We start from the raw sequence: 23,490 nt of genomic DNA on the forward strand, positions 1-23,490 counted from the left end.
TAATATGAATTATAATATTCGTTCATAAATTTGTATACAATTAATTATTTCGTTTAAGACTTTCTTTTAGACCTAGTTTCAATAACTAGGTGTCATATCAATTTTAATGTTCTAGATGCAGTCTGTTTGCATAATCGTTTTAAATTTATATATAAGCTGCAGAGGCTAATGGACACGTGCATAAATAAATCCATCCGTTTGAGCGGAAACTTCCCCCATTCGGTATACTTATGTTAAAAGTTTAGTAGTGATAGAAATATAGAATGGAATTTCAAGTACTTATTGTTAGTCAAATTATATATAGGGTGTTTTGGAATATGTGATACAATCTGCAAAAACGGTGATTTTTCTCGAGAAAGTAAAATAAAACTGTGGAATAAAATCATTCTGTATCAATCTCGGTTTTTGAGAAAATCGATCTTGAAAATATCTAGGGTATGTTTTGCACGATGAGTGGGAGAAATTGTTTATTATATTGTCTTTTCATACGGTTATCGTGATACTTCTGCTTTCGCAGATATTTCACGCTTCTGAAATCGAGGAATGATGTATCGATATATCGTTATCGAATCAATCGTTTGACAGTTATTAACTAGCTTCACAGCGAGTTGCTGACGTTCTACTCAAAGATGGCGGTGATGAGTACGCCATGTTTTTGGTGATGTTCGCGCATTAGACAAATTTTTTGAGAATTGTAATTTGTATGAGCAAAATGGCTGATGATGATCCGTGGTTATTGAAGGAAGACGGTTATTTAAACGTGGATACCGAGTGTAAAAGTATAATCTATTATGCTAATCTGAACGTGTTACTAATCACTACTGGCAGTGCGCAAGTATACGTAGTTGATGTCAATTCAGGAGTAATATTGCAAAAGAGTTCGTTGTCGGGTAAGCATTTCGGTACATCTTACAATAGTAAATATCAATGTCTCGTCGATATCGAATCGTTTTGTTATACATTTTATCAAAGGTTTCTTTGCACTAGTTCCAATCGTGCCTCATGGTCAAGGTCGTATACGTGTATAAAACGTCAGGCGTGATTAAAGTTTTCTGATTCAAGTGTTTTCCTAATAAAACGATCAATTCTTTTTGTCACTGACGGTCTTTTATAATTTGAATTTATTTATCGAGATCTATCAAACACTAACTATTCAAATATTTACTTCAAACTGTATTTATTATTGTTCCATATATTTTGTCTCACTTCTGGAAAAAAGTTTATATTTTTGTTTACTGGTATCACAAAATAATAGACTATATAAGAAGTTTATTGCTTACTTCAGAATTAAAATGATTTCAATCAATTAATAATTTTTAAGAAAAGGTTTCATAGTATTTTCCAGTTATATGGATGTATGTATATTTCTGCTATTGTTTTGTTGACAGTTGCAAAATATATATTTTAAATGTCTAAGTCATGTTTATTCTAATGACAAATAAAGAGTGATTCATCGATGAATTGTAACATTGTAATGTAATGAGAATTTTTATTCTCACAGGCAAATTACATGGAAAACTTCAAGGTACATATTTATCAAATGGTGTAGATAAGATATTATATACAGATGGAAGAGGAATTGGAGTACGTAGTGATTACAATGGTGTACTTCTTTTGGACACTCTTTTACAAACAACTGTTTCACGAAGCGAGGATGTTATAAAGCTAGAATTACTGTTTTCCGAAGCTAATTTGTTATATCAGTGTCTACGATGTGTACAACTACCAGGTGTAGATCATGTGCAAGAGGTAATTCAAGAATTAGCAAGTAAAACTTTCACTGTTGAGGCCAGACAAAAGAAGGGCACAAAAGCTCAAAAAGTAAGCAAAGAATAAAATGCGAGATGTATTAAAATTATAAGATGGTTAATTAATTTCTAATTTTTGTAATTTATTTTATTTGCAACAGTGGAATACAGTATGTCTCGAACTACCGCATGGTTCTCTGAAGCTTGTATGTTCAGGATTAGTAATCGAATTGAAAAAATTAAATAAACATATCCCTGCATTGCCAATTGCTTCTGCTATCAATGAACGATTAAATGGCCTATTGCCAGGCCTGGCATTAGAAGGGGGTCCTGTTGATAGAGCATTAATGTTTAGTGAAGCAGTGCGTCGAGACACCTTTTTAAAATGGCCACATACGAATTACAAGTATAAAATTTAAATAATTATTATTTTACTACTGGATAAACAGATAGCATACACATACTATTGTTAATTATTTAATGTTAAACTTAGAAAATATTACGTCATAAGAATATATGAATTGACCTGATTCCTTCAGGTGAAAGACAATTTGATAAGACCAATGAGCTGAAACATTGCATTAAGACAAAATAGAGTAATTTACCACAGAACAAAATTCAGAGTTTGTATATTTTTTTACCTAGCTAGACGATTGAAGTAATAGAAAATAAAAAAGGTTCCATGCACTAATAAAAACAAATTATTTATAATATATACTAAATTATATATAAAATATATGTGCATATCTTCTATCATTTTGTCCCTAACATCTACTTGTTTACATTCCTACATATAGAATTCAGAGAAGCAGTGTCATTCTAAGGTTAGGTTATATATTCCTACAACGTAATATTTATGTACTATTCATAACATTTGTAGAATTCTAAGTTTAATAAAAAAGAAATTAAAGATACCATACATGTGCTGTCTGTTAGTTTGGATGTGTATATGTAAGTATTAGATGATAGACATATTGCAAATGTGTTGTTTTTTTAGGTGGGCTTCACCTGATCAAATGGCTCAGGTTGGTTTCTATCATCACCCAAATGCAACAGGCGATGACAGGGTGATGTGCTTCACATGCAATATTTGTTTAGTTTGTTGGGAACCAAAGGATGAGCCTTGGTCAGAGCACGAGCGTCATTCTCCTACATGTCCCTTTGTTAAAGGGGAATATACGCAAAATGTTCCTTTATCTGTTACCTTAGCTGCTGCTCCTGCATGTGAGGCTGGTGATACGATAGATGTGATCAGTACTACAAATGTTAGTGGTCTGGTGGCTACAGCTTCCAGTAGCGGTTTTATAAGCATGTGGAATATAACAAATCAACTAAAGGTAAATATTTAGCATTAAATGTTAATTTTTTATTCTATACATTTCTTTCATACATTATGGTTCTTACAGAAAGAAGTGTCATTTTATGTGGCTCCTGTAGAACAAGAAATAAACAATAAAGAATCTATTCAGTTTGGTTCTATGAGAAATTTGTCTTCATATTTAAGGACGCTTAATTCGGAAACAGATTCTCTGTCCGATTATAAGCACCATGCTTCTCATAAAGTGCAAATTACTGCACTGTCTGTAGTAGGCTCTCCTCAATATCAAAACGAAGAAACAAAAACCCCTGGCTTTACGCTTTTACCTGGAGAAACATCGGACTCTAAAATTAGACCATGTGTAGTGTGTGCTGTTACGGTGACAGTTAATAACCCATCACAATTAAGGACTTTAGAAAACGTGTGGGCTGCTTCGACAGATTTAGCTCCTTCTTCATCTCTTGTTCGTGCAATGAACAGTGTAAATAGTGCTGCCAGTGATACTTTAGATATAATGAAGGTAGCAGGTGATAGGTACACACCATCAAAATTGCATTATTTAGTACTTTATGATTTTCATCATAAAATTGCAACAACGCAACCAATCAAAGAAGATAATACCAAGGATTCTAAGACTAAAAAAACATTATCTGGAACAGGGACTAGTGCTAGTTCAAATGGCGAACGTCAAGGAAATTTATTTCAGGATTTCTTGCTTGGTAAATTTTTGTATGAAGCTCCAGTGATAGAGGATATAGATTCGGATATGGTAGTTGGTCCACATTTTGATGGTATCTTTCCAACAACTGCTCTTACTGCATCATCTTCCAATGGAATCTATTCAAATCCAATTGACATTGCAGTACCTCCAACGTCAAGCTCGTTTGATGCAAATTTTAATCCAATCAATGGCCCTGAACAGTTTGCATCAACATCTGATTTGACAACAATGAATAAAAAGAGTTTGGACATTATGAAAATAACAAAGACTGAACCAGTTGTTATAAAAACTTTACCTATTGAAGCTCCTGATTATGTTAAAATTACATATATTGGGCCATCTGTAGATGGAAGACATTTATATGTTGCCATGTGCCCTACAATAGATAACACAGATTCTTTGAGTTTAAATAATAATCAGATGGATATTGATGAAGATAATGAATTTTTCCCACAGAAGAGTTATATGTATTGGGACCATAATGATACACAGTCTGGTAGATTAATAAACGGTGAAATACACGATGGTGCGAATAACGTGAATGCTATATTACTTGTGTACCCTTTGGACTTTTCGGGACAAGTGGTAAAGATTTGTTCTGAACCTGTAGCAAGGCAAGAACTGCCTGCAGATCAAGCACCCATTGAGCATGTATTTTTACCTCTTCAAGAGAAAAATAAGTGTGCATTATCTGAAGAAAACTCTACCAAGAGTGCTAATACTAATTCCAGTGCATCCGAACCCATTGGACAAGTAGCTCTAGTGTGCAAAGATGGTGTAATCAGAGTATTAAATTTGAGTTCATTAAAAACTGTTACTAAAGCAAGAGTAGAAGGGAAAAAGTTTGTCTCTGCAGCTTATTGCAATAGTATGTTAATTATACATTATCCGTATCTATTTGCATTAATGAAACTTGTTTTCACAAAACAATTTTTTTTAGGTTTAGAGAGATTGTGTGCATGTACGAGCGATGGTGCGCTTCATTTTTTTGTCACAACAGACGAGGAAGATTCTGTGGAGGATAAGGAGGATGTTGAAGATGTTACTATGATGGCAACAGAAGATAGTGGCAATAAAAATACAATTCCTAGCACGTCGACATCATCCGCTTTTCAGTAAGACTAGAATCAGTAAACCGAGCAGACTTCTATTGAGTTTTCTTTCGTTTTGGTATAAAACAATTGTACTTTTTTCAGAGATCAGTTGATTGCGCACAAATCAAGTTTATCCCATTCGGATTTACGCATTCTATACGAACTAACACGATTTGATCGACATTCTCCTGCATACGGTGCTACCGTTCCACCGTGTTGGAACGAAATGATGCAAGGTCAAAAACAACGTCGTCACCCACAGCATCTTCATCAATCGGAAGATCAACACCACACACGAATCTGGCGTTTGCATAATGAATGGTATGTATTAACATTTTAAGAAATTTGTATTTCATTTTAGGTTTTATTTTTTCTGTTTATTGTAATTTTAAATCATAGGGCTACTTGGGATGAACATGTATTCGAGTTAACTCTTCCTCGAAGCGCTTCAGGAAATATTGGTCATGTGGATGTGAAGTTTAGTTTACATTCTGCCTGTCAAGAATTGCCACTAATTCAGATTACCCTACTAAAGCAAAATGTAAGAAGAATTGGTCACCACAAGTCTCCTTTAACTCCAGTGGACGAAAGAATAGAATTTAACATAGGCAATGAGCAGAAAGGAAAGAATCCCGTAACAACAGAAGAATATCAGCGACAACATAACACAGAAATATTATGCGGACCGATCGAATTGCATCGTTACATGGATTTGTCGTGTCGTTCTGGTTGCGTTACACTGACCAGTCCTAAATTATTTCGATCCAAAGCCAGAACGCTTCTTGTTCATATTAAAGCTCTAAGCGATTCAACAAAGGATGGTGTAAGTACAAAAATTCTGAAAAAATATTGAAATGTAGCTCGAATAAAAAGTATTATACACCGATTTTTAGGTAACGACAAAGTCAAAAACTAATATGTCAGCCAATAAACCTCCTACTTCGAAAAAATTAAGAATAGTCGAAGTAGTACGTCCGCTTGTTCCTGGTGGTACTACCGAACGATTTGTGGAAGGTCCAAACAATAAAAAGTTAGATTGTTATATTGGTAATTATCATTTCTGTGATGTTTTGGAATACATGTTTTGGAATGCGTGACTCGTGTAAATAATTTTTTGTGATGTTTCTTATTCAAGGCTGCGATTACATTCATGAAATATCAATTACCGTTAGAACGGTATATCCTACTAATATACCAAACGAAAGAGCACAACGTTGCTCTATGCTGGAATCGAAAACTTGTTTCGACAATTTGTTGAGCGTAGCGTGCTTGGAGACGCCTGATAAGTAAGGACAAATTTCGGAATATTTATAAATATGATTACCACATGTATATTTATTATGCAGATGTGACCTTCAGAATATATGATTGTTTTTGTTGTAGATCTCCCATTGTACAGTCACTTGCGCTAGATATTCTCATATGGATAGCCTCTATTAGGTTAACGAGGCTACGTAGCAGTCAAAATATCAAAATAATATCATTTCAGATGAAAACAGTTCGTTCTGTGCAATCACGATTACCTAGTTTATTAAAAACTTGCCTTTTGCATGCCGGCCGGAGTATAGCGCACAAATGTATAAAATTAGTTATACTTTGCAGCAAATATGTTAGCGACACAGTAACAGACGGGTAAGTCGAAAGAACGTAGTCGTAGAATCGATCTTGTAATATTTAATATATTTTTTTTAGGGATTTTTATAATTCAGAGCATCCACCGTTTAATTTTTTCGACGAGGCACTGGTTTCTGTTTTGGTAAAACTGTTACCATCAATTATAGAGGTACAATGGGCTGGCTCATTGCGATGGTTACAATTATTAATTACTAGAATCTTACCATTGGATAGTGAACACACCATTACTCTGCAATGTGTTACTCTGATACAACAAATAGCTACTGAAATATCAAATCGAGTAAATCCTTATCATTTATTACTCGCAACGAGGTAAAATTAAGATTTTCAGCGTAATGTATATTTTATTGCAGTCATTGTACGATGTCGGTTAACTGAACAATTACTCTTTTTTTTATAGATTTGGATTATACAATACTCCGTTTGAGACAGAACTTTTTGACTTCGAATCACCGATGCCCCCAAAATATAGTCCCATGCCTCCCACTTACGTGTCGGCTGTAACCAATGAACAAGCGGGACCGCCAACTGCTTCGCCGAGTTTCGTGTATTCTCAGGATGCTATTGATTTGAGGGACCTACTTACACTGCCTACACATCCAGCTACCGAATTGGTGGTGCCTAGCAAATTAAAGGCTTTATGTACTAATCATAGTATGAAAGGACTTCTCGAGGTAACATCTTGGTATTACAGGGAAACGTATTATCTGAGCACGCGTTTCATAATAAAAATTATGATCTGGTATAGGTCGAGCCGCTTCACTTTACTTGTCATGCTGCCTCTGATGGTACCAAGATGGAGAAAATTGACTCATGCAAGAGTGCAATTAATATCGGTGCTCCTCCTTATGATAGCACGGCTACAAACAGCAACGGTGTACCCCAGACCAAAATTGTTCATCACACTTACGTAAGTTTTGTAACAAATAACTCACAGTTTATTTTTCTTTTATATTAGTGCATCGAGGATTCTTCCATCTACTTTTGTTTCTTCTTGTTTCTTTATTTTGTTAGACTCTTAATCCAAACAATTTCACGAAGCATGAAATTGTGTAAAAACAAAAAATCATTACCTACCTAAAAAATAACACATAGTAAGATACAACAGATAGTTGAACAATTTTCATCCTCTGGTTAAAACAATGAAAGCTATTGCAGTATATACATGGTGTAGATGTTTTTTCGAATAGAGGAAACATAATCCAGATAGAAATTATTGTACATTGTAGAACTTGGATGCTGGATCGCTAGGACCAGATGTTCAGGCTAAGTCGACACCTATATTAAGCGATTTGCTTAGTCTGTATACAGGAAGAGCGTTAAAGAAGCCAGCTCCACAACTGATATTCACACCTGATAATCAATCAGATTGTGATGAAGCTGATGATATGTCTGTCAACAATCAGACATGGCATGATACACAAAGCGATATGCCTAACTCACATATATTAAGTTCTACTGTAACGAAAGAAAAGTCGTCTGTACAAAATCTCAGTACTACCATAAACAAAGTTGAAGACAGCAATCCTAAAAAGGTAGATTACATAGATGAGAAGTTGCACTATTTTTCTTTCTGTTTCTCAGTTCGACGATTTCCTGTCGTTACTATGAATTTTTATAGCTAATTAATATGCTGCTTATAAATGAGTTTATATATAATTTCGTTGATGTGTTGTATATACACACACAACACACGCGTGCGCGTATCACTAAATATACAAAATGTAAATTGCATGATAGCTTTCAAAATTATTTTATATTATGTATTTATTATCAAAGTCATTGCAATATTATATTTTCATGTCATAAATTGTATTATACAGATTTTATTCATCAGATTTGCACATAGGTGTGATCGGAAACAATTATCGACTTATTCATTAAAATGGTTTTGAATCCAACACACGAAAATATATCTTGACAGTACAAGACTGCTTATACTTTTTATTTTCATCGTTTAAGTTTGCAAGTGAAACACTGTTCTTAATTTTACTTCATATAACGGTTTAATTAAATCAAACGCGTAGATTTTGTTTTCTTTTAATGCTTTCAGTGTTGCACATATATAAATGTGACATACAATGTAATCGTATAATCTATTATGTGAAATTTTGGATAACACTTTAGTTATACCTTGCTTTAAAATATTTCTTCTACATATATAAAATAGTATGCAAGAAGGAAATCTTAATTTACCCAAATTTTTAATTTTAGTACTACTTGAACGTTTTGTTCTAAAGTACTATTTCATAGAATAAGGTGATTTAGTTTTTGTGCATTTTCCCATGTCTGTTTTAATTACTATGATTCACTTCATAATAAAATAGAAGTGAAGTAGATATTTGATAGTTGTTGAATTATAAATCTTTGAAGATTTACTAATCATGATGTACACACATTACAGCGGGATGATATTACATTTCCATTGGGAAGACTATTGTGTTGGCCTCCTCAGCAAGCATTGGTGGTCGATCGAATGCATTCTGGTGCTCGTCGTTTTGTCATCCTTGATTTCGGATCACCTGTATTACTTACGGACTTAATGATTCCTTGCTGCAGTGATTTGGCATCATTGTTCATAGATATATGGACAAAGAGTGAAGAAGTTGATGGAACACGTCTCATTGTTGCTAGTGATATAGAAAATAAGCCGTTAGTAGTGTGCGATCTTCAACCAGTGCCTGTGTGTAGATATTTGAAGGTATAAAATGATATACACATTCTTATTGCAATTATACAATAAATACACTTAATGCCAAGCAACCTATCGTGTTACTTTTAGATTACAATCATAGGTCGGTATGGAATGTCTCCAATTATGTGTAAAATTCCATTAGGAATGTTCTATGGGCACATGGTGATTTTGCCTGGAGAAGATTATGCAGAATTGAATAATACTTTCCCAATTTTTGATATTTTTGATCCCAGTGTACAAGCTACGATTGATACACAGTGCAATATATTGTCAGCTCTTGCAGAAGATGTTCAGTGCAGGTATTTTTCATTTGCACTAGTTTTCATTTAATTTATGTATCTTATCATTGTATACGTTATTCTTGTTTTAGATTTAGCTTAGCTACCGAAAGATTGAAAAGCCTATTGGATCCATTGTTGTGTTCAGAAACTACAAATGTTATGCATATGCAACATTACCTCTGTTACAATAAGATATCCAGTGAGAATAAAGAACAGCCATCTGCAAAAATATTAGCAACTTATCAAGTAAGTTATATTACATTATACAGATAATATTTTAGCATATTGATATAAGGAATAAATACTAATATGAGAATGTGCACGTTAAATATTACAGGAATGTATAATGTTCCAACATCAACTGAATGTCGTGCGCAGTGTATGGAGACGTTTGGAGTCATGGAAAGGTTCTCAGAACGTACCGACGATACTTCTGTCAAATGCACCTAGCGATAAATTGCGAGTTCTCGGAGAAACTTTACTCGATATTCTTTTATACACAGTATATGAAATCGGCCCTGTGCTAAGTGTATGTTTCCTTTTTTTTACGCATTTTCCTTTTAAGTTAAATCGGGGTTTCTTTTTTTTAGTTTCAGTAGGGAGATTTTTACAACAATTTTTAAAATGTATATTTCATTATTTCTAGATCCCGATGTCGATATGCGATGTTTTCACACCGACCGTTTGTGAAAAGTTTTTCCACTCAATATGCGTTGTTACACCAGCTCCGCGTTTGCAACTACACGCTGTTGCACTTTTAGCGCGTATGGCTGGTCATCAACCATGGTGGGGTAATTTCTTGTCTAACACTTTAATCAATCTCTATTCGTCTTCGTCCACGCACATATTCCCTCAAGATAGGTAGGATACGAATTTTTCAATTTTTAAGCAATACAAAGTTCAGAAAACAATTTTTATAGTATATTTATGATTAATTTTTAGGGTATTTATTTTGTTAACGTTTCTTGGACGTAAATCATTGATTGCTGGAGTTAACAGATCTTCGGTGATAGATGCAATGGTTCACACGTTAGGCAAATTATTGGCCCCATTATCGAATGCTCAAACTTCTAGTGCAAATCGTCTGGATGTAACTCTTATAGGTTGGGTGCTACTTTTCTTGTCAGTGTGCTTAGACACTGTAGCTATACCGCCTCCTTGTTTGGAAGGGAATAACGAAAAAAGTAGAGAACAAGGTAGTTCATGTATCTTATATTAAAAATGAAATATCAATAATTGATTCAAGTAAGGCAATGTAATTTTTCCAAAATTATTTTTGAAAGGTCTGTTGTCTCGTTGGGAGTTTATTCAGGGAGAGTCTGCAATGCAAAGAAAGTATGGTAGTGCCAATCGGTCTCCAGTTTCTTGTAGTTATCGTAAAAAATTACAGAAACGTTTAATGCACCACAAACAGCAACTACAAGAGTTGGAACAAGCAAAGAAAGCGTTTCCTCCATCGTCACAAGTATGAATATATTTTCGTTTATATTTTTACAACAACGAAAACGAAAGTAAAAGCTGAAAAATATTAACTTGTATTACAGGGCTGGGAAAATCTTTCGTCGTACAGTGCTTCATTATGGAGTAAAATGGAAGCGACGATAAAGTCGCAAGAACGTTTGAATAAGAAAACGTTCAAACAACATTGCGCAAGGCATTTCAAAGATATTCTGAGTGTTCGAAGAAATGACGCGCAACATTCTTCGCGCGGTTCGCGTACGCAATCACAGGCAAACACAAGGTTAGTAACATAAATACATTTCTGTAATGTTTTCGTAAAATTCTACAATGTTAAATATTTAATAACACCTTTTGTATCGCATAAGTTCCAGTAAACCAGAAATAATGGACTTGGACATAGAGTACATATCCAACTTATCTTACCCATATGTTCTACCAGTGGCCCGTGGACTGATTGCTCTTATTTTGTGTAATTCTGCTAACGTGGATATGTTCCTGCTAGCATGCAAGGTAAATAAATTGAGTCACACACATACGATTATATGTAACTCTTTCTTGACCCTTGTTCTTTTCATCGTAAAGTATAATATAAATTTTCACTATGTGTCTCTTTTATTAGTTGTTCACGGAGACACGTTTATTAATCATAAAACTTGTTTATTCGTGCCTTCTTAATATTTATTAATGCTTGGTATATCACTTTACGATTAAAAAATACTTAGCTTGTAGAAATATTTTCAAGGCACAGCAGTACCGTTCATGCTTTTCAACTATTAAATTGTGTGCCATATAGGTAGTCGCTAGGCTAGTGATATCTACACGTCCCGCAATTAGCTTGTGCAAGCTTATGAGCGAAGAACAGCTCTTAAAGTTAGTCAGATTGGCAACAGGTACATCTGATGCTGCCTGGTCATCACATGCAGTTTCAAATTTGTTGCAGGACTTATTAGAAGGTACAGTAAACTTTTTATTGTGTACTGTTGGTACGAACCAGTCGATTCTGGTACATATTACCTTTATACACATTCTTCTTTTATTTTCTTTAATCGGTTCCCTTTGTAGGCGGAAAGTTATTTCCAAAAGCGTATTGTCCTACGCATGAAGGAAGTCCATCAGAGGAAAGTTTCGAATCACTTGTCACGGATAAAAGTCGAACGGCAGAAGAGGAATCTGTAAGTGCCGCTGGAACAAGCAGTGCTACTGTTACTCTCAGTAACGACGAAGAATTTGTAACCGGTGAAGTAGAAGAAGATGCTCAGGACAGTATAGTCGTGCCAGCGACAACCGCTTCAACGCCGAAGTCTAATGGATTTCTGCCTTTGGAGTCCGACGATAGTGAAATGGAAGATTTCTTAGATAATATGTTAGAACGTGGTAGAAACATGTTGAAGAAAGGCAACCCAATGTCCAAGACTAGTTCTAGGTATCTGCTGCATGTTGTATATAGAAACTGTAAAATAATTTTATTTAATTGTACGAAATATTGAACTAACTGTACATTTTTATAGCATTTCTTTGGCAATGGATGCAAGATTAGAATACGGACTAGAAATGGGAATAGAGATAAGTTTGAGATTATTGTCTACCTTTGGCATGTACAATTTACCTGAAAGTATAAATGCCATAATACACGTGAGTCGGCAATGTGTTTCTTATTATTTTTAAAACAACCCGTGTTTTGCAGAGAGAATTTTGATATAATTTTCTTGTAAAAGGTTCCAACGGAATCTAATCGATATTGTCAACAATCGTCGTCGAGAGTTGAATCTGGTTGGAACGATGGGAGTCAAGATGTTTGGAACTTGAGGGACACTAGAGCTTTTAGTTTATTAATGTTAACCAGATGTTTTGACAAAATATTTACAGACTTGTATTTACAGGTAAATATTATTAATTGGAGAGAAAAAGAAAATGGCATTTACACTTAATTTTTCATTAATTCGTAACCAAAATATTTTTCACGATAGAGTGTGGAAACGAATCTAGAACTTGTTCTCCAGTTGTGGCTGACATTGAACTTGGATGCGTCATCAGAACAATCTAATTCTTCGAATCAATTTGATCCTTCATTAATACCTGTCATTCCATTGAGTTCCACAGCTATTTCTAGCCTTATTTCTGCACTGTCCTGGTAAATATGATATTCCGAAGTTGAAGATTTTTTAATTTGTCTATAAAATTTGTCATTTCAATAGTTTGAACCACTAATAGTAAGAAAATAATAATTTTTAGGCATCCAGGAGTTTCTTTGAGAGCTTGGTGTCTCGCTCTTCAGTGTTTGACTCTTGCAAGCAATCAGCCTTTACAAAGAGATTCTGCAGAAGCTGCGAATAGTAGACAACCATTGGACCGTTTTTTAAGTGGTATGGGTGGATGTATTATAAAAGAACGCAATATGGGTCCTATGCTTCTGCGTCTACTTTCTGGTAGCGGTTTAAACGTTAATGCCATGGATAAACAATACATTATGGTATGTTTGTAAGTTCCTTACGAAAATATCTTTCTTTGCAGCAGTTCATAACTTAATACTTTGGTGTATTTAATTTTTAGGCTGGACCCACTGTTTGTGTAGCACTTGAAGATTTTCTAGTAAGATTAGAAATGAGATGTGATTTATTTACACCTGGTAACTCATTGGGAACAACATATAAGGAGTTGTTACTGTGGGTGGTGTATCAACTTGTACAACCTGGTGGGGCTTTTTCTACAAGAAGAGGACCTTTAGACGCACAGTACAAATTCATAAATTCAGCGACAACTTTAAGTTTTGTCAACGCGGACTTGGGAACCGTAATGAGTATAACGGCATGCGTCGGAGTGTTGGTTTTTACTTACGTCAGGGGTTCCGGAGGTAATTGTGTTTTAAATATGCAGTGGAGATTTACACAGTCGTGTAAATACTAGGAATAAATTGTTTCTTCTGTAACGTAGTTGGAGCACAGTGTGGCGGTACTGTCGATTTAGCGAATCCTTCTGGGGGATTCGGTGGTTTGTTCGCCTGTGTGCTCTGTGGAGATACAAGACAAGGTCGACCAGCTTCGTGGGACACTTTAATCATAGCTCTCATCAGATTGGTGAATCGATTTATTTACATTTCTCTGCCGAAAGTACGTATTACCGTTCCCCATAATGTTGCCTATTGATAAAACATATACTTACTTATTTTTGCATTTCAATCTTTTTTATTTGTAGACTTGCGTGGGTCGACCCGATACTTCGATGCGAATCGATCTTTCCGAGACAAATCACGGATCAGCGAGCGACATTAATGATACACAAATGAAAATAAATATCTCACAAACTGACGAAAGCAAAGTTGCAGAGCAACAGTCCTCATCTCGCTGGGAACAATCTACGCTCAATAAACCCAACATACAACATACAGCATACTTTGCAGACACTAGTAACTATTCAAATATAGGGTGTTATTTTTTAATTAAACATTAATCTCTGCACTTTTGTGTATTTTTTAGTTCTTCAACACGAACCTACCATGATGCGATTATTGGGAGCCCTTGGTCATAGCACTGGCTCTTCGTTGGCTATGCTCCTTGGCGAGAGCGCTGGTGCAGGAACAGCGACTGAAAATAGTGACTCTGATTCAATCCCAGACGCTACGTTCGAATTGTTGACTACACTTACCAGGAAAGCGAGTAACCGTACTTTGGTTCTCAATCCACTCTATCAGTATCTCTCTTCCTGTAAGAATTGCTATTTCAAGAAGTCCGTAGTTTTAGACGATAGAATATATATCGAAACTTTGACTTTTTGCAGCATCTGGGCAAAGAGAATTGGATCGTCAATTGGGTGTCATGCAGTTGTCTGAACCTCTTCTCTGGTATATCTTAAGGGTCTTAGACAACGAAGTATCGTTGGCAATGTTCACAGCGATGGGTGGTGTGAGAGTACTTTGTGAGAATTTAGTAAAATCGAGCAATGGTGGTGGCAATGGTAGTCCTGCTTCACCAGGCGTAATTGCGTTGGTGATGGAACATCTTTCGAACGCTCCCAATGTGATGCCAATGGCTTCTACGAGCAGCAAAAAGGCCATGAATGCGCTGGAAACATATAAAGATGGGTTATTAAACTTTGCCCCTTTGGGAACAATATCTTGGTTGAACCCTACAGCGCAACCGGCGGATGTTCTTATACAAAATGCCACACCTCATAAAAGGGCGAGGACAGCCGCGTGGTTGTATCATTGCTATCCTGACGAGGCTTGGGTCGATCTTACGATTACTTTACCTTGCGCTATATTATTAAGAAAAGTCGAGTTGCAGCCGCATCTTACGTCTCTTGCTAGTAAGACGAATCAATGTTTCGTTTATCGGTAATCGTATAATGTTGCGGTACTCTACATATACGTTAATGGATGCCATGTTTCGCAGCATGTCCGTCAGCCGTAGCCATTGAAGTTTCAAGGGAAAGTAATAGTCCCCTGACGCCTGTCTGTTCACCAATGCCAACAGCAGGATTGACGTTTATATGTATCACATTGTCCCAACCGGAAGTGGCAACGTCCGTGCTCGTTCGGTTATATAAACCGCGCGACTCGACGAACATAAGCTTAAGTCAAATCAAGCTGTTAGGTACAACAGCGTTCGGCGAGATAAAAACGAATCACGATACAATAGACGAAGAACAATTGGCAAAGACAAGGTAATCCTGGTAAATTTTAATATACATCGATAGAAAATATTTAGACAATGTTCGTCGTAATACATACATTGATTATCCAAATACGAATCCATAAAAGACAATATTTTGTAACGTACCTGTCTAGCTTGGGTTGGTTGCGATTGCTGCATCAGTGTCTGTCCGTAAGCACGTTGAACAGCAATCTCGCCGTTAAAGTGCTTAATTCTGCGGCTTCGGTAGAAGGACTTATCGAGGCATGCTGCAACCTTTTGTTACTTCCGGCACCGTCTCTCTTCACTCCCAATCTGGAGAGGGTTTTATTGCAACTAGGTTTACACTCTCGAGAACTTGGACTTCGCCTCATTGGTCTTTTACTGAACAATAGGTCGACTCCTTTTTTTCGAGGTATCGCTTTCTTTTCTTGGGACCGATTTCCATTTTCTTCTGGAAAACATATTTCTGGGCAGACGCGCGTAACGAGAATCTACCTTGCTAATATTTCTCTAGGTGCTGTGACTACGCAAGAGACATCGACCGTTCAGTTGGTTGTTGAATTGCTTCAACAACTTTGTTCTATTCAGGATTCTTGCACAGAAGCCCGTATAATCGCGGTGCTTTCGTGGCTTCAGGCATCGGCTCTAAATGGAATCTCTCGGCCCAGCAATGGTCCAAACGCCATCAGCCCACCTGCCGTATATATTCATTGTGTGTCTTCCATTATATGGAAAGCTCATCAACAGCAAAACCTGAATTACGATTTGCAGGCCCTGTTAACGGACGAGCTTTTTAAGTAAGCGACTTCTTTGCGCGTTATTTAATCTTTGTTGCGTCTGTGGCACACCTTAATGCAAAGTATCTTCACGATAGCGCGTTGTATCGGTGGACTCTGTCTTTGGAAACGGGTTCAGCATTGAAACAGGCGATTGATTCTGCCCTCTGTGCGTTCTGCTACGTGAGACCGATGTTGTTCCCTCTGCTCCTCCAGAGAGTACGAATCTTGGTACCTAATTTGGCGACAGATCACTCCGCGTCCATATCGGATGATCGCAAGGAAAGGGAAGGGCAAACCGACGATAAAAAGAGTGAAATCACTGGCGAGGAATGGTACTGTCGTTACGTACTGTCCGAATACAAGCGATTGAACTTGACGGAGGGACAGTTGCTCACTGTTGCTGCGGCGGCACGCTCACCGCCGGGTATTCAACAGCTGATCGATTCCGGACTTCCTGCTTTGTTGATGGCGTCGATTACCGGTAAGTTGTTAAAGCATTCTCACATCGGGAGTAGATTGTGGTTTGTTAAAGCGCAAAATTTTTCGGGCAGATTTTTGTAACTTGGAGGAGTCGAAACGGCAACAGCAGCAGAGTAGAAGATCGTCGGAGGAGGATTATTGTCAAAGTAATTCTATGGGAGGTTCTAGTTTAACAGATAGCGATAAAGCTGGCGAAACTTGTATGCAAACGAACAATCACTTTGGTCAGTATATACACGGATACGTTTCGAAGATTTGTGATTTCTATGAATTTTGCCAATGGAACTATCAATACGGGTAACTGTTGCTTAGGTGGTTTGTGTATGATGGAGCCAGAAAGTATAGCGATGGTGTTGGAATTCTTGACACTCGTGTGTTCCGAAGGCAGAATGCGAGATTGGCTTGGAAAAGAGGGGTGTGGGTTCTGGTTACCCCTTCTCTCGCTACTTAGCAGTCGACCTATAGAAAATCCATCTGTGTCCTCTTCGAGGTAGAAACTTGATGGTATTCTATACAAATGTTGTACAAATTGGATGCTGAAAACGTCTTTACGCTTTACAGATGTTCGAAAACAAATATTTCGTACGCCGCGTTGGAGAATGCCATGATCAAATTTTTATCCAGGTGTTGTTGGTGTCACCTCGAGAATCAAAAATTGTTGGCCGAATTATTAACCGATGTAATTTCCCAACAACGAACAACTTCTAGTAAGCGTTTGCCACTTATTTTTCCGGTGTATACGACGTTTTCCATATTTTTTCCACCAATGGTATTCCTTTTCTTCGAACAGATGCCCGATACCTTTATGGAATTTCCGGTTTTACGAGACGGTTGATTTTGCAATTGCTCTTGGAAGGTGAAAAAGTATTGGTATCCGTGACTTCGGAAGCACCTATGAAAGTTTCAAACACCGCGACCAATTACAGTATGCCGTCTATGCCTCCGCACCCGGCCCATCCCCTTGGTCATTATCATCAATTATTGTATATGTCTACGCAATCAACCGTTGCGGACATATTGCAGCAAGTGTCTGGTGAGCATTTACATTCAATACGCATTGATATTTAAGCGTTTAATTTTCTAAGGGAAAACTCCTACCAACGCTACGCGTCTCTGTTCGAAGGCACTTGGCTTCTTCTGCTGCTACCAAATACGTATAAGGGTAACGAAGCTGGATCGACCAATAATCGGTCCAGAGAACTTTGGGAGTCTGGAATGGCCTTTATAGTAGATACCCTTAGCGTAGCCGCGGGAAATACAGCGAAAGATAAAAGAGCCAAGGAGGCGAGTAACAGGTCACAAGCTCGCGGTCCTACTGTGAGAAAGCCGCGATTAAATTCCGGTAAGGTGTACCAGCTGCTGTCTGGCAGCTACTAAAACTTTTCAATGGAAAATGATATGGCTGAAATTTGTATCTTATCGACAGAAGGAACAGCGAATACGAGCAAACCATCGAGCAATAACGTGCAACCGAATCCTGGCAGTTCCAGCAATCAACAGTATCTGATACATTCGTCGCGTCCAAACACTCCGTTACCGCCGCGATTGACTATTGCTCAGCTTCTAGCTATCGCCGAAGACAGTGGTATATCGTTGTCAGAGCCTTGCTTGCATCTTATGTTACGTCAACGTAATAAAGATTCGAAAGGTAATCTCGCCCGACGAGATTGAATCGTTCAGGGACGTGGATCGCTCAGTACTCTATAAATTTCAATTATTTTTCAGAGGACCTATCGAAACAAAACGATATCGAGTTACTCAATTATAGGAGCATAGAGAGCTCGTTGGGCGTGTTCAGCGCTGGCGGTGGTTTAGCGGTATTGGCGCGGCATTTGCCGCTCGTCTATCCAGACTCTAGAAGACCGCCACCGGTCGCGGAGAAGTCTCCGTCGCCGGAGCTGACGTGCCAGGAATGGACGAAATTGGAAGAGAGCGGCGATATATACGAGGAAATAGGCAGAGCCAACACGTCTACGCAGACATCCTCTCCGGCTCCTTACGTACCGCCACATTCTCTCGCGGCCTTCGGTCTGTTTCTCAGACTCCCGGGTTACGCGGAGGTGTTGTTGAGACACCGAAAACGAGCCCAGTGTTTGTTACGTCTCGCTCTGGGCGTATCCGATGACGGCGAAGGTGGATACGTGTTAACATCACCGTGGGCCGCTTCGTTGCCGACATTGCCGTTTCAAGTTTTGAGACAGGTACTCGACGCCACGCCTCCAACTACCGACGACGGTCTCCTTCTGCGCAAAACGACCATCGAGGTGGGCGCCATGCTGCTTCTACTCAATTGCTTGGCCATATTCACACACCAGACTAGCCAGAACGAGAACTCGGAACAAAAACCGACCGGTACGCAGGGCGAGGTGGGCCGGAGCGACGACAACGTGCAACTCTACTGGGCGAAGGGTACTGGTTTCGGTACCGGTTCTACTCAACAGTCGTGGAACGTCGAACAGGCCCTGCTACGACAAAGATCCGAAGAAGAGCACGTTACAGTATTACTACAGGTCTTGGTGAGCTACATCGGACCCGGTGGACAAAAGCAAAGGGAACTTCCGGAGCCTTTTCCCGATCTGCTATCTCTGTCCTGTCTGCTTCCGGCCTTGTCCTCGTATTTAAGGAACGACTCGGTGTTAGACATGGCTAGGCACATTCCTTTGTACCGTGCGGTGTTGCAATTGCTCCGAGCTATGGCTCGTTCGAATCAGTTGGTCCCTCTTCTGCTACCGAAGGGTGGTGTGAAGTCCGGTGAACCGTGCGTCGTGTCTCTTTTGTCGAATATGAGGGTCTGCGTGGACACGTACGTCCACAAAATAAATCGTACCAGAGGCAACAAGTCGAAGACATTGTTCAAGTATCCGGATGACACCGAGCAGGACGAGGGTTTGGCAACGTTGATCCCCGATATTCAAGAAAGCGCCACCATAGTACAGAACGCTACCGCCAGATTGTCGGGGATCGAAGAAGAATTGCCGGGACCGAGTCCCGCGGGTCCGGAATTACTTCTCCGTTCGGTCGAACAACGATACTTGGAGGTCATGAAAAATCTGCAGTTTGGTAAGACGATTACCGTGCGAACTCGTGCCAAGTCGTGCGAAATTGTCCGATCACCATTTTAATATTTATGCGTTCTATACGGTTAAATGTATTGCAGATACGTACGAAATGATTGCCGAGAACCCCGAGTCCGGTGGATACAAGTTCGCCGTCTCGTATTATTTTGAATCGAACATGAGGGCAGCGGGCGAAAGAAGTCACCCGAACCGGGTCAAGAGACTGGCGCAAGAGGCCGTTACGCTCTCCACGGCTTTACCTTTGTCGTATAGCAGTAGCGTTTTCGTTAGGTGCGACGCGGACAGATTGGACGTAATGAAGGTACACGATTCGATTCTATGAGTTTCGAACGCGCCGCACCGCGCCGCACCGCGCCGCACCGCGCCGCACCGCGCCGCACCGCGCCGCACCGCGCCGCACCGCGCCCTGGTATAAGCTCTGCGGGGCTATCGTTCTAGTGTTAAATATTGTTGCCAGGTGCTGATAACAGGTCCAGCAGAAACGCCGTACGCGAACGGATGCTTCGAGTTCGACGTGTACTTCCCACCGGACTATCCCAACAGTCCGATGTTGATTAATCTAGAAACCACCGGTCGCCATACAGTGCGATTCAATCCAAATCTGTACAACGACGGGAAGGTCTGTCTGAGCGTATTGAATACGTGGCACGGTCGCCCTGAAGAAAAATGGAATGCACACACTAGTAGTTTCCTTCAGGTAATTAATTCGAGTCGAAAGTAACGAGCGACGTGGAGGTTCGCGACGTTACGATGAAACGATAATTTTCGATTTATCGCGGAAACAGGTCTTGGTGTCGATACAGTCGCTGATCCTGGTATCGGATCCCTATTTCAACGAACCGGGATACGAACGGTCACGAGGCACGACGAGCGGAGCTCAATCTAGTCAAGAGTATAACGCGAACATTTGTCAGGCCACTGCCAAATGGGCGATGCTTGATCAAATTCGCAATCCTTGTCCCTGTTTCAAGGAGGTAATCGTAGCGGGAGATGATCCTCGACACGATACGCATAACCCTCTTTCAACATCGAACGATCTTTCTACTCATTCGTAACTCTTACCTTCGCAGATTATACATACCCACTTTTGGATAAAGAGACACGAAATCGTTGCACAATTGGAGGACTGGATAAGGGACATGGAAATGCACGGGTTGGAACGTAGATTCGGTCGCACTCTTTCCCTGAACGCTTTAGCTTTAAGGGTAAGTGACACGAAACGGTGGTATCGATCGATTTGGAACGAAGCGAACATTTACAAACGTCTTCGTTTCTTCAGAGACATTATAGATTATTGAGAGAAGAGTTGAGTAAACTGCCAACTCCCGAGGGTTTGGAGGACTTGGTAGAGCCACTCGCGTCTTCGGGTTCGCCCAACGAACTATCCGGCACCCCAGGCACACCGAATACGCCACCGACGTCGACGGCTTCCCCGGCCACCACACTTTCCACACCAATAAGTAACTCTATCGTTTCCATGAACAACGCCAGTGCCAGCAATCACGTACATCACGATATCGACACGGACGTTGAGATGGAGAAGATGGTTTCGAAAGTGTGTGAATAGCTACAGGATGTTAATAGACATTGTTGGACATTTTGAAAAGTCTATATTGTTTGTGTTATGACGGACAAATAACGGACTGACCGAAGGCGAGATGAAGATCCTAGTATCTTATCGAATTTCAGATGATTGACGGAGATCCGAACGAGTCGAATGAAAGTTTACGGTGACCTTTTTGGTTGAACGCACGACGATATATCGATAAAAGAGAAGGATAGCGAAGAACGTGGGAATATAGGCGCGTGCGCGTGCGCGTACGTGTTTGTGCGTATGTGCGTACGCGTGTTGATGCGTGTTGATGCGTGTTGATGCGTGTTGATGCGTGTTGATGCGTGTTGATGCGTGTCGATGCGTGTCGATGCGTGTCGATGCGTGTCGATGCGTGTTGATACGTCTGCGTGTGCGTATGCGTGTAGGCGTGGGCGTGGACGTGGGCATGTGTATGTCTGTGTGTATGGCCGATCGTGTGTACGTCGCAAGGAAGAGGTACAGAAAAAGAGAGGAGGCCGATACGATGCATATGCATGAAAGTAAAAAAGAGGAAGCGGAGGGACTGAATTTAATGGAACCGGAGAGGGTGAGAATCAGGCGACAATTATAAAGCAAGTATGAATGTGACAAACTCGTACGTAGTAGGTACTATCTGTGGCTACTGTTATACTATACGTATGCTGCATTCTACTACTTCGTATTACTGTAAGTAACAACTGTTATTCGATATTTATTGTACGTGTTCCTCGTTTACGTAGCCGGTACCACCCCTTACTCGCAATGCGATCGACATTGAACGACAACACGTTGACAGCGAGCGAGACGATTTCGAGGTAACACGAAACTGTATGGAGCAACGATACGAAATTTCTTTCTAGCCGAGGAAAGGCTACAACGATATTGCGCGAGCGAATGAGAAAAACACACGGTAGATCGACGCTAATTGGAATCATTTTGTCGACGTTCAGTTTCGTTATCGCTCTCGACTGTGTTCTCATCTTTCTCTCCCCTTTTTTTTTCTATTTTTTCCTTTTATCCCCCCCCCCCCACTCTCCTCCACTTTTTTCATTTTTTCCGGTAAATCGATCTTTTTTTTTTCTCTCCTTCATCGTAAATCGTCTCAGCTGTTTAACGCAGCGTCGCATTGCGTCCGACTCGCGAGTAGAAAACGATGCAGAAAATTGCTCCGTAACGCATGATGCAGTTAGCACTTGATACGTGTGTGCGCAGTGTGATTTAATATTTATCGTGTCGGTATCGATTACGGTCCGCACTGTATTTTTTACGAGAAATAATAGTAGGACGTGTTCGGCTTGAAAACGATCGCCTATCTTGCAACAGCGAATTCCTTTTGACAAATTCATCGGGAGAACGAGACATTTTACGGCGTAACCTTTTAAAACAATCAATTACGACTTCCGTTCGAACGACGATACACTTTTCTTCTCATCGAAGCATTCGCGTTTCTTTCTCCGCCTTGTTATTTTTAATCAACTTGGATAATAGCGCTGACAAAAGCGAAAGAAAGCAACAGGAAAGATTGTACTCGGTCGGATAACTTCTCGCAGAGAAAAGAGCAAACGTTGAATATTCGGATTGTCCGAGGCACCGTTCCATCCGACAAACGCGATATCAACGCAAACCGTTGACGCAGCGATCCTCTCGAGCATCGCGAACACGCAACGCGACAACGGACTGATTCCTGTTCGTACAATTAGTTTTGTCCTTTCTCTGTCAGCGAATAATTACGGTTAGCTGTAAAATTGCTGGTTGAATTGCGCCCCCGCCAGTATCACAATGATCGTTCGTTCTGTAAATAAACGTCACACGAATAATTGTACCGCATTACAAGTAAATGTTTGTAATTCCGAAATAACTGGATAAAAATGCTCCGATGTAACGTATACTATTGCATGGATTCCTAAGCAATGAACAAAGCGAAAACACGTAACTTGATGTACGTGGCAGGAGAACGTGTTAATAGTTATTTATAATAAACGAATATTACCACGCCA

General features: G+C 39.3%; 1 protein-coding gene across 2 annotated transcripts; it reads left to right on the forward strand.

Annotated features, from left to right (window-relative positions):
- The first annotated feature begins 652 nt into the window (after positions 1 to 652).
- On the forward strand, positions 653 to 23,490 carry Bruce (BIR repeat containing ubiquitin-conjugating enzyme). Of its 2 annotated transcripts, XM_076308401.1 has the most exons (51): positions 653 to 890; positions 1,502 to 1,821; positions 1,910 to 2,154; positions 2,746 to 3,085; positions 3,155 to 4,655; positions 4,728 to 4,902; positions 4,984 to 5,202; positions 5,281 to 5,704; positions 5,775 to 5,928; positions 6,017 to 6,167; positions 6,265 to 6,513; positions 6,574 to 6,828; positions 6,917 to 7,190; positions 7,265 to 7,426; positions 7,746 to 8,051; positions 8,921 to 9,217; positions 9,299 to 9,510; positions 9,582 to 9,738; positions 9,830 to 10,021; positions 10,139 to 10,353; positions 10,435 to 10,688; positions 10,776 to 10,957; positions 11,037 to 11,233; positions 11,319 to 11,463; positions 11,747 to 11,906; positions 12,016 to 12,376; positions 12,462 to 12,585; positions 12,669 to 12,833; positions 12,921 to 13,084; positions 13,186 to 13,423; positions 13,504 to 13,804; positions 13,885 to 14,060; positions 14,146 to 14,356; positions 14,427 to 14,654; positions 14,728 to 15,255; positions 15,342 to 15,612; positions 15,737 to 15,996; positions 16,099 to 16,381; positions 16,459 to 16,844; positions 16,915 to 17,067; positions 17,156 to 17,333; positions 17,405 to 17,550; positions 17,634 to 17,876; positions 17,967 to 18,185; positions 18,270 to 18,491; positions 18,569 to 19,903; positions 20,001 to 20,221; positions 20,378 to 20,617; positions 20,706 to 20,894; positions 20,991 to 21,125; positions 21,200 to 23,490. In XM_076308401.1, exons 1-51 carry the CDS (start codon positions 704 to 706, stop codon positions 21,485 to 21,487), a joined length of 14,238 nt encoding a protein of 4,745 aa, XP_076164516.1. In that variant the 5' UTR covers positions 653 to 703; the 3' UTR covers positions 21,488 to 23,490. The 2 variants fall into 2 exon arrangements, with proteins under 2 accessions (XP_076164516.1, XP_076164518.1); XM_076308403.1 differs by lacking the exon at positions 7,746 to 8,051.

Source organism: Ptiloglossa arizonensis, chromosome 4 (genome assembly GCF_051014685.1).
Source record: "Ptiloglossa arizonensis isolate GNS036 chromosome 4, iyPtiAriz1_principal, whole genome shotgun sequence".
Taxonomy (NCBI): domain Eukaryota; kingdom Metazoa; phylum Arthropoda; class Insecta; order Hymenoptera; family Colletidae; genus Ptiloglossa; species Ptiloglossa arizonensis.